Consider the following 12,267-nt stretch of genomic DNA (forward strand, 5'->3'; position numbering starts at 1 on the left):
GTAACGTAAAATTATGTGAATAATAACGTATAAAAAAAAAGAAATTGATGGTAGGACTTTGTGCATATTCGTGTGAGTAAGTAGCACCCTCTTATAACACTCTACCACCAAACCAAATATATATATATTTAGTTTACAACATCCACAGGCTCGCAGACGTCCGTGCCATTTTTACATTTTACATTAAACATTTTGGCTTTTTATATTATATATTTTTACGAAACATGAACCAAATATATGTGCTTAGTAATGGGTTCCGGTTGGGGTGAGTGAGGCTATAGTGACATACAAAAGTGACATGAAAATATGTCTTAAAGTTGTCGGTGCATTGGCGAATCAAGGATCAGTTCATATTTCTAACAGCGCCAATGTCTATGTCTACCTACCTACCTACATAATATAATTAAATTAAAAAATATGTTTGACATTTAAAAAAAGGGGAGCCCACAGTATGATCAAAACGTGTCGTTTATTTAGTTGAAGCTGTGTGTTTAAAAATATACAACTCAATACATAGATGAGTATTTTGTGTATCAAAACAGAACACTTCCACTGTAATGGATAACACGCATACAACGTACCTACCTACAATCCATCATAATGATAATTTTCTACGTGGTTTACTTAGTTAGTAGCTATTCCTAAGAGCAGGACTCACCTACACATACATGATACACATAAAAATATCTTTATTAGCTGAACGAAATAAGTACAGCAATACGCAATATACACTTTACTGACATATTTTAAAACCATTGGGTTTTTATAAGGTTTAGAAACTTTAATTATTACGTTTAACATACTATACTACTATTTTTTTTACTCATTATTTTATATTTTATGTCATTCTACTTTCTTTTTATATTATCCGGGTAGGCATATGACTCCACTCCACTTGATGGTAAGTGAAAGTGGAGTCAAAGGCAAAGACGACTGACTAGTACGCACAGCAAGAATGAGCTCCACTAGTCACCTTCGCCATGCCTTCCCGTAAGATGCCTCTTCACGCCTCGTTTGAAGGCACCGAGGTTACAAGAGGAGAGGAACACGTGTGCTGGTAAAGAGTTCCATTTTTGACTTTTTATTAAGAAATAAAAAGTCTATCTAAATTTTGTAACAAAAATGTAATCTATTGTCACTATGAGCAACTTAAGTAAGAAATTAATTGAGATTAAGTAATAGGAACTCACCTCGTTTTTGTTGAACGTAGGCGCGCCAGGGGAAGTCGAAATTTCAAACACGGCCGGCACTCGCGCAGGTATCAGCCTCGTGGGCTCTCCTCCGCCACCGCCCGCCGGCCCTGCCATAACCTCTACCTTCCACGGAGAACCTGAAAATAACAATTATTATAATCATATAATCAAAGCGAAAAATATAATTAATTTATGTTAATAATGTTGATTGAGAAACATTTTTGTATTTGTTATATCTCGGAACAATTAAAATAATTTGTGCGGTTTAATATAAACGATGATTCTGCAACATTTGAAACCACAGTTAAAACCTTTAGCAGTTATTAATGCAACCCAAACAAACAAAATAACAACGCCGGCAGAGTACATAAAAATATAAAGTAAAAAACGATAATAAACGTGTGCATGACTGCGTTCCTACGAATTGTGTCGAATAAACAAGGAATATTAAAAATGATTGTTGTTTTCAAAAAGTTCTCGAATCGTCGATCAAGGCAGTTCCACTAAATCGGTTTTGAGTATTCGAGAAAATTGACTAAAGTATAATTGTATGAGAACAAACGCTCGCTAAGTAGACAACAAAACAAAATAAGGGGGCGATCAATCATCTTCTCAAATTGTTTCTAGTTTGACGGCCGAGTGAGGAAATGACTTTATGCAAATAAACGTTTCACAGATTACCTACTTCGTTCTGAAAATCTTTTGAATATTAACTTTTATTTGAAAGTATTTAAGCATTAAAATCCTCACTTTATTTTCTATTAGTCGGTAGTAGCTTTGTATTAGCCCGTCGTCGACAAAACACAAATATTTTACCGCCAAACGCAGTACACGATATGGTTGTTTGCGGTGTGTAATTGCAGGCACAAGTGACATAATTTTTTAAGTTCTTAAGTTTGGTGGCGCATTGACGATGTAAGGAATGAATAGTATTATTTCATAGAGCGTCATTGTCTACGAGCGGCGGTAACTACTTCCCATTAAATGCCCATCACAAAGATATACTATTCATGTACCCATCACAAAAAAATATTGTGCAGAAAATTCGTTAAAAACAAACAATGTGAAAACATTGTATTAGTTATGTTTAAATAAATTGATATGGCGTTGAAAATATTAAACGTTAAGAATTGTTAAAAAAAGTGCACATAAATATTAATCTGTATATATTTTTTTTTAAATAAAAACACTCAACATCTACACGTTGAAATATCAAAGAATTTCAATCGAAACACGTACAGAAGCGGTTTGCGATGTAATTTACGTTTTTCAAAACTCTGCCGCTATTCGCTACTCTTCATCGTTGAAATATCAAATACCGACGAAAACTCGAACTAATTAACGATAAAAAACATTAAGGTTACAAATTTCAGCGCCAATTATAATTTGCCTTTCACAATGATAACCGGTAAGAAACATCCCTAGCCTTGAACTTGCTTTTAAAAAAAAATACAAAAATAAATAAGTTCCATATCGTATCTTTTTGTAATAACTAACTAAAAAATGAAAAACAGTAATGTACACAATACTTAAACCAAATTATGCATCGCATTTCTAAGAAGGTTTTAAGATTTTCTACTCTAAAATTAGACTATAAACGTAGCTTTTATAATCTACATTTGAATAGCTAAACGTAATCTTGCTATATCGATTGATGAGCATTAAATTCTCATTATAGTATTGTCGTAGAAAGTATCGTTTGATACTAAATACTATCAAACTCACAAATCTTTAACTATTTCACTAAAACAAAAACAAATTATATTTAGTGCGATAGATCGACTTTCAAATCAAAATGCAGACAACGTAAAACCGATTGCATCGAGATTGAAATGTTAGTCAGAAAGACTTTTTCAAAACTCTATTATGGAGATTGATTTATTTTTATTTTTTAAAAAACGATACAAAGAACAAGGAACATGCAATGAAAGCCCAAATATTGAATGTGAGTTTGAAATGAAATTCGAATGGAAAACGTATAATTAATAGAGCATTCTAATTTTAAATATCGAACAGACAATTGTTATTCAAAGATAATATAAATAAAACTAAAAAGCAAAGCTGTTGCAATGACATCAAATTAAAAAAAAAAAGTTGAAGCTAGTCGAAATTAGATGTCATACAGTGACTTGTATAGTTCGAAAAGTGATTTAAATTATTTACGGATATTACGTTCAAGTTACGACATTTTATATTTTTCACTTATCTAACTGGAGTAGCACTTCGAAGTCTTTGTTTGTTGTCTTTGTAGACACGGTGTTGCTACATAATTAAATTAAAACACTGTAACGAATTTAATTTAACAGCAATACTTTTAAAAATAGTTCTTTTGTTATATTATTTTTACGAGAGACATTTAAATTGAGAACAACCAAATAAAACATAACATCAAATCGAAAGTAAAAATTACTTTAGAACTCAGGAAATGATACGAGGATGATATCAGAAACCTTCTTGTTACTAGTAGAGCCAACATGAAGGCAAATATGTTGCGTAATTTTACTATTTATATGCGTTTTTCTATACTTTTTTAATAGTCACCGTAAAATACATTAAAAACACAAACTATGCATATTCAATCTCAGTAATACTTGCCCGGTATCAAACACGGGACAAGGTAATAATTTAAAAACGGATCAATAGTTTTCAGCTTTAATTTTAACCACTGAATTTTCATGTACTTAATTTGTATTTTTAATTCATCCCGAGCTTGGCGGTGAATGAAAACGTGGCTAATTTCATAGAAATTCTGCCACATGTGTATTCCACCAGCCAGCATTGCAACAGCGTGGTGAGGAGAAAGGGATAGGAGACCTTAGCCCAGCAGTGGGAAATTTGCATGCTGTTGTTGTTGTTGTTGTATCAGCTTTCAATATTTTATTTACCAAAATAATTTTGCTACGAAACTTTAAATAAATGTACGTGTTTCGTCGATGATATATGTATCGGTTAAACAATAAATTGCACCAGGTGATGCCTAAACCAGTTCGAGTTCCTACCGTTACGTCCCTACTCGCTTAGTAACGGTACACGTTATTGAATGCACCATCGGGACTAATTAGTGGTCTAAAACAAAGTATAATGACGCTCTTTCAGAATTTGAAATTCACTATTTAAATCGTGCTCTCGAAAAATTCGACATAATTTTTAGTTTTGACTATATTATCAAAGAGGTAGTACTCTTTACACTAAATGTCTGAAACAGCAAATATTTCTCCTATCTATATCTATAATTCAAATGTAATAACAATAAATACGACTTTAAACGTATTTCTTATTTAATTGGTTGTAAATTCAATATAAATGATTTAGGTGGACGGAAATGCACCACCTGATAGTAAGTGGTAATTACAGCCATAAACGTTAATATTACTCAAAGTGCCAATGGCTATTCCGTTGGTAGTTTAAGAACATTACCGACTTTGCCTAAGACGTTATGTTCTTTGTGCCTCAAAACAAAACAATACTAAGTGTTGTTGTTTGTGGCAGAATATCTAATGAGGTATAGTACGACACAACTTAGATGCAGCATCGGCAAAATTCCTAAAACCGAACATATCCGAATTTACTACGCAATCCAAAATTATCAATATTTATTTATGTGAATATGATCTTTACACAAACGTAATTACTTGTAATATCATATCACCTAATATATTCGTCATTTTGCGATTTTTGAATCTATAGTAACGAATAGCGTCGAATGGTGCGATAGGGAGCTATTTCTATTGGTTGTGCAAATCAGTAATCGGTTTTATTGAATAAGCCGAAGCTACATCTCAGTTGTGTCACTCTATGCCTAATCCGAAGGGTTTGTCCAAAGCTCTAAGTAAGAACAAACTCAAAAGTCCTTTTCATTCTTAGTGTTTTATAATCTTTTAATCTTCTTGAGGTTTTGAAGCCGATATTAAAATATGACTTATTTCACAGACAATTACCTTGATTTCTATTTTGTCGTAGCATTTAAACGTTGACTGTGATAATAAGTTTTCGTTTTGTTCTCATTCTCAAGCTCAATACTAAATTGGTCTGTAACAATCGTCATCTTTTATTTAGTTCTACATTTTTAAAATGTTTTCGAGAAATTGAGGTCTCATTGTAATAGCTATAATTTGGCGTCAGTTGCTTAAGATTTTAATTTGAAGATATTTAGAATTTAAGCTAAAATGCTTTCTCTAGGCATTATAAACTCGATTTGTGTTCATCGCAATGATTACACAAGTCAACACGGTTTTTGAGTCTGAGTTCTGTGGTGCTGATTTTGTTTAATTATGTCTAACCAAACAAGGAAAAAATAATTTTATCTAATAAAGTTTGCTGTTGTGGCAACTAGAACGAATTTTAAAATTTTTAGAAATTCAAAATTTTTTAATTCAGTTAATTAAGAAAAAGAAATTAAGAAAAAGAATATAATTTATTTGTTAATAATATTTATTTAAAAGGAAAAATAAAGGTAAATTTCTAAAAACATAAAAAAAACAGAAACTATTTTAAAAATAAAAACATTTTTGGTTTTTTTTTTTCATTGTAAGTAGGAACTTTGTCGTATTAAGCTCCATACGTAGTCACCAATCCATCTTGAGCAAATTTCACTGTTTAAGCCGGGAAACTACTATTTCTGCTTTAAGTTTAGGTACAGTTTAGAATATTCAAAAGATGATTTATCATTAAACTCTTCTAAATTAATAAGATGTGGCTCAACAGACACTGATTCGGGTAAGAATTCGCGGCATCCGCTACTACTAGATATTTGTGATAGCGGCAGCTGTCCCTTTGGTTTTAAACGAGAAGGCACAGGAATATGTTCTCTGTGGGGTACTGGAGCGGTTGTTGATGGTAGTTCTGGGTACTGAATTTTCTTGGCATTTTTGCCAGCCCGACGCTTGCGTTGATCAACTACACAAAACTAGTCATCATTTATGTGATTAGTGGGCACTCTCCATATTCTTGGTTCTGCGAATTTCATACATTTTTTATCTCCTCAATACCAAGCTGGAAAAAATAACACACACATATATAAATATATATGTTGATACACACGTTGTTCATAACATATCGTAATTTTTTTGCAATTAGTATACTTGAAAGTTATTATTAACTCTCTTACCTTCTAATGTGTTTTTGCAGTTACCACACGGGAATTTAGATGCCCATATTTTATCTTGACTTCGAGTAGGTAGATAAAAATAAGCTTTATAAGCTTCACAAAGTCTTATATTTGACGAAAAACTATTTTTTTAACCCTTACTTTAATGAATTCGCCACAAATGTAACAAAAATAATTTATGTTATTTTCACACTTTTTGGAAGCCATTTTGGACTTCGAGCAACACGAATGACGTCATTTCTCGGTAATGCTCATGCGCATACTGCTGAGACTACCCGCCGCTCTCCGTTTCATACTCGTAAACCCCTTCTAACCCCGTTACTGGTGTGTTAAATTTGTTGTTCCTTAAGAATTCTCTCAAAATCTTAAAATATTTATTTTTCATTGTAAAATGTACAAAAGCAAACTTTATTTGTTATGAATTGTGCCTGTGATTACTTTTACTTGTAGACAATCAGAAAATATCAATTTAATAACAAACCCAAAAAAAAAAATTTTTTTTGTTGACTTGTGTTATCTTTTAACTATTAAAAAAAATAAAAAATTATGTTACTGCAAACAATTCATTTGGTGCTTGGGATATGTGTAAGCCTGCTTGGGTATCACTCGTGTAGCACATTATGTCACATATTCTAACCCCAGGTAGTCATACTTAGTATTTTTGTGGTCCGCTTTGAAGGGTGAGCGAATAAGTTCAATAGGCGAAAAGGACATATTGTCTTAATTATTATCATTTTTGTTTGCACAATAGTAATGTAACTAATATGTGATATTTTATTCAGTGCTAATGTTAAGTGTTTGCGTTCACTTAGCATTATGTAACTCCTTTTGCCTGACTACGTAAATTAAGTAAACGAGAAAATAACAAAAATATTGACTAGGCGAAGTGTTACTTTCCCAATTTGTGTCGATTTTGTCTTTCAATGAGTAAAAAAAAACATGATATTTTTGCGAGGGTTTGAATCTCATTTTAATAGTCACATGTTTTATCCAATGGGCAGGGATCAATAGAGCTGAGATGGCCCAGTGGTTAGAACGCGTGCATCTTAACCGATTATTGCGGGTTCAACTCCAGGCAAGCACAGTGGTGCTTGTATAGTTGTATATATATAGATATATAGTGATATATATGTGCTTATATGTGTGCTTATATGTGTGCCATATATAGTGATATATATGTGCTTAATTTGTTTATAATTCATCTCATGCGCGGCGGTGAAGGAAAACATCGTGAGGAAACCTGCATGTGTCTAATTTCATCGAAATTCTGCCACATGTGCATTCCACCAACCCGCATTGGAACAGCGTGGTGGAATATGTTCCAAACCCTCTCCTTAATGGATGAGGAGGCCTTATCTCAGCAGTGGGAAATGTACAGGCTTTTACTTTACGTTACTTACTTTTACAGGGATCATTCATAAGCTAATACTGTATAATTTTACATCTTTGTTTATTTAAAAGATATATTTTTAAAACTTTCATAATGAATGAAATAACGAATACATATAATGGAACAAATGACACGAAAAATTCTACATCCGTAGTTTGTTTCATGTCATCAATTAATTATAAATAATTAATAAATAGTTTGTTAAAGAAACTGTAAAATTTTGTTGACTGTCATAAAGCGGAAAATGCAATTAAGAACATAAACCATTACAAAGGTTTTATTTTTATTTATTCGCGACTCGCGTCCTGGGCCGAATTCTACTAATTTTTAATGATTTCGATAGGATCCCGATTAAAATTCGATCGAACAGCAATTGGATCGATGTGTTAGTAAAATTGTTGCGCGGGGCTTCCCTCGAGTTTAAGGGTTTTGGTTGTCATTGTGTTAGGCAAAAAAGTAGCCTATGTCCTTTCTTTAAGTTCCAATTTGCTTCATACCAAATTTCATCAAATTCGGCTCTATTACTTTCACATTTATAATATTAGTTTAGAAGTATAGATTACGTTTCGATTCGATTGCGATAAAGGGACGATTTGTTAGTAGAATTACCCTATGCGTAATATCCATGTACGCTTACCGTGACCGTCACTCGCATGAGGTCACGTAAAGTAACGGCAAATTCTAGTTGCAGTGGCAGCTACTGAACGTGTACTTGTAAACGGAATTTGTTTTTTCTCTTATCTAACTTGAAACATTAATTTGAAAAGTGGATTATTTGTAACGGTCTTACCGACGACTACATATGACGGTATTTTTTTATATACATATAAGATATAATATGATTTAACAACCCCCGTGGTCGAATAGTGTGTACACCGGTTTCATGGTTACGCCACTCCAAGGTCCCGGGTACGATTCCCGGTCGAGTCGATGTAGAAAAAGTTCATTAGTTGTCTTGGGTCTGGGTGCTTGTGGCACCGTCGTTACTTTTGATTTTCCATAAAACAAGTGCTTTAGCTACTTATATAGGGATCGGAGTAATGTATATGATGTTGTCCAATATTTATTTATTTATATAGAAGGTGGTCTTATAAATGTAATTATATTAATACAAGTGCCGTTCGAAATGATGAATATACCGTTATTATCAATTAAGTCTTACAGTGTCATTCGAAGTTATTAAGCAACTATTTTGGAGTTAGAATTGAGACAGTCCATTGCTTTGAGAGAGTGAATGTGAATCAATCATTGCGGGTTTCGTGTGCTTATATTATAATTCATCTCGTTCTTGGCAGTGATGAAAACCAGCATGTGGCGAATTAAATTCATGTGTATATACTGTGTATATTATATTAAACTATATTTATTATACTCGCGTGCAATACTAATTTCTATAATACCCTCATCTCAGAAGGCAGTGGGACACATACAGGCTTTTACTTTTTAATAAATTTATTTTATATGTAATACTTAAACGAAATTTTTTTTCTAAATATTTTTATAATTAAACCAAAATGGCTCCTATAATAGAGAGATATTCTATATTTGTAAATATAATAATTATTAAGCATTGGTGACATTCTATTGAGTTAAATTTTTTCATATCAAGAAAAAGCGGAAACATTCACTTCAACATTTCATGGAGTACCCAAATAATGAACGGCTTAGTAAATAAAAATAGGAGTAATAATCACTTTACATAACTTTACATAACTTTTAGTAACTAGCAGCGATTTCACATCGAAAAAAAAATTATCATTCATTCGAATTTCAAATAAATATTTGAAATTCGAATGAATGAAATAAAAAGATATGTAAAGCTGATAAGGTATTAAGAAACATTTATATCGACTGTAAAGCAAGACTATGTATTTTTATATTTAAAATTGAAAGTCTTGGAAAGGATTTAATTCGAGTTAAAAGTTTCGACTGAAATGGTTGGCAAATACTTTCAATAGTTTTGAAATCCAAGAACAATCAATAACACTAGAATAAAAATGTCGTTGACACCTGAAGATTATGAGTCTATTATTACCTTTTGTATTGCCCCATATAATTTTCAATGTTTCTCTTGTCTAGTCACAGTTTAATACGTGCGATGAAGAGGTAACTAATGATATTTAATTCCCTTGCGGTTCCATATATTTTATGCGTAGCTTTCTCAATTACGTATAATATTTTTCGTCTTATTGTTTATGACTTGCTGGCAAATAACATTTCCAGGAATCAAGGAAATGTGAACATAATAATCGAAAGCTTTATATATAGGATACAGAATTGACATTACCTAATCTGTTTATTCACATAAGAATTATTAACATTAAGTCATTATATACATACAAATATGTATTAAATATATACTTAATATATTAATTCCTATATTTATACCTATTATTTTGTCGTTGATATTTTTTAATTTAGTAATCTCTCTAAATTCTTGTCTTACAAGTTATAAAAATAAATTATTCACGCATATTGCATACACAAAAGAAAGTCTATGCAAATATCTTATGGCGTTTTAAGGTAAAGAGACAATATTTACATGTAGGTGCGGTCATTAATGTGTTATGACGGTAAATAATTTCGTAATTTTATATGATATGGGTACGAGCAAATAGGCCACCTGATGGTATATGGTCATCGCCACATAATAATATAAATATTCATAATAATCATAAATAATGGCGTTGTTATAAATATTGACCATTCCTTACATTGCCAAAGCGCCACATGACCGCCGATATGACATCTTAGTTCCAATCGTTGGTAATAATAATGTGATATCGTAAATAAACAAATTCTGTAGTATATTTAATATCAGCATCGCACCCGTATGAAGCCGGGGCGGATCGCTAGTATTCAAATATAATTTAATTCTAACAATGTTACATACACGTCGAACCTCGAATGATAACCTCCTTTTTTAGAAGTCGGATAAAATCGTGTGAGACAAAGACAAAGAGAATGGGAGAAAAGGACGCCTGAACGGGGAATAAGGTTATTTCGTCGCTTTAACACTTTACGCGGCTTATAGTTGACTTTAAGATCTTTTATCTTTGTTACAAAACATATTAATTCTTCCTGTAGTTATTTAAAAGCAAGAACAAATAGTCACTGTTTCGGCAATATATATATATAACAATAGCATGTTTCTATAACAAAATCAATTATAATAGAAACTGTGACAAACATTGCATAACATCAAAACGTAAATATAAACACCGTACAGCGAGTTTTCGTCACAAAGTCAATACATCCTTCCTGGGGCAGGATATTCGGTTCTATAATCAAATCCCGTAGATTATTTGAGATTTACCAATGAATATATTTAAATCTCATATTATAAACAATAAATATAATATTCAATACAATATTTAATTAACTCCGATTTTAATGTTGTCAATAAAATAGCTTGCAGTTATTAATCATTGATTTTAATATAGAATTTATAAATGTTATTGTATACGAGTATAAATAATGAAAAAGGTTAACTGATCAGTTTTTTCTCGGTAAAATTTACATTTAGAGCCAATCATATCTGATTATATTTTGTTTTTAAATTATTGATATTTTTCAAAGCACATAAAAAATTTAAAACATAAAGAGTAAAAACAGATAATAAAGGTGTCAAATACCAGACGTAGCACAATTTTATTTACACTGATTATTTTTTAATCGGTAGTTGTTATAAAAAACACTTTAACTCCGATTTTTTTTTTCAAAATAAGTCAATAAATATGCAAAATACCTTTTGATTTCGTTGTTTTTAGCTTATTTATCCTAAGATAAATGTCGACATTTTGTTTTTATATCGGGTAGTAACATAATATAAGGCCTCAGCTTAAATATTTTAATACGACAAATGAATAATTAATGATTTTCACGTAATCGTAACACAGCTCTGTCGCCTAATGATCGTGACGCTTCTCTCTCACGGGGCGCAGGGTGTGAGGATTCCGTGTGGCAAATTTATAGGTAACGATCCCAATCGAACAAGGTCAACGACGTATGAAATTCTAATGGAAGCCTTAATTAATTTTTCCTACTTTTACTTCCAAAAGGATGAAATCGATTAAAATAAATAGAACAACCAATTAACATACAAATTATACCAATGACTTAACAAAATTATTTCGAATAACTTCTATAGGTAGTATTAATATACCAAATACAATAGTCACATAACTACATCAGTTCCCAGGGTTTTATATATACGATAGTATTTGTCGTGTAATATCCTTTTTTCAATTTTGTTTGAATCGTCTCATCTTGTCAATCTTTGTTAAAGTTAGATTTACATTTAATTTATAAATTTCTTGTTATATATAGATATTTCATCAAGTAATATCAATTACGTTGGTATTTTAAGCTATGTGGTAATTGTATGTGTATGAATAAGCGAGTAGTTGCCAGATGTATCTCTACATAATTGCACGCGTACAGCTGGTCGACCTTCAGATGTGAAGCTGAGTCGGATGATAGCGAGATGTACATTCAATGATATACTCTTAAGGAATGTGCGGAACCTTTTACAGCAGATATTAATGAGTCAAACAGTTTCGAAAATTAAATAAACT

At 31.6% G+C, this 12,267-nt stretch overlaps 1 protein-coding gene across 1 annotated transcript in view; it reads right to left on the minus strand.

Moving 5' to 3' along the window:
- The window catches only part of LOC124541059 (filamin-A), a 112,943-nt gene that overhangs the window by 30,898 nt on the left and 69,778 nt on the right, over positions 1 to 12,267 (minus strand). Inside the window, exon 21 of the mRNA XM_047118871.1 lies at positions 1,191 to 1,330. Coding sequence (XP_046974827.1) covers positions 1,191 to 1,330 — 140 coding nt within the window. The remainder of the gene's footprint in view (positions 1 to 1,190; positions 1,331 to 12,267) is intronic.

Source organism: Vanessa cardui, chromosome 2, assembly GCF_905220365.1.
Source record: "Vanessa cardui chromosome 2, ilVanCard2.1, whole genome shotgun sequence".
NCBI lineage: Eukaryota > Metazoa > Arthropoda > Insecta > Lepidoptera > Nymphalidae > Vanessa > Vanessa cardui.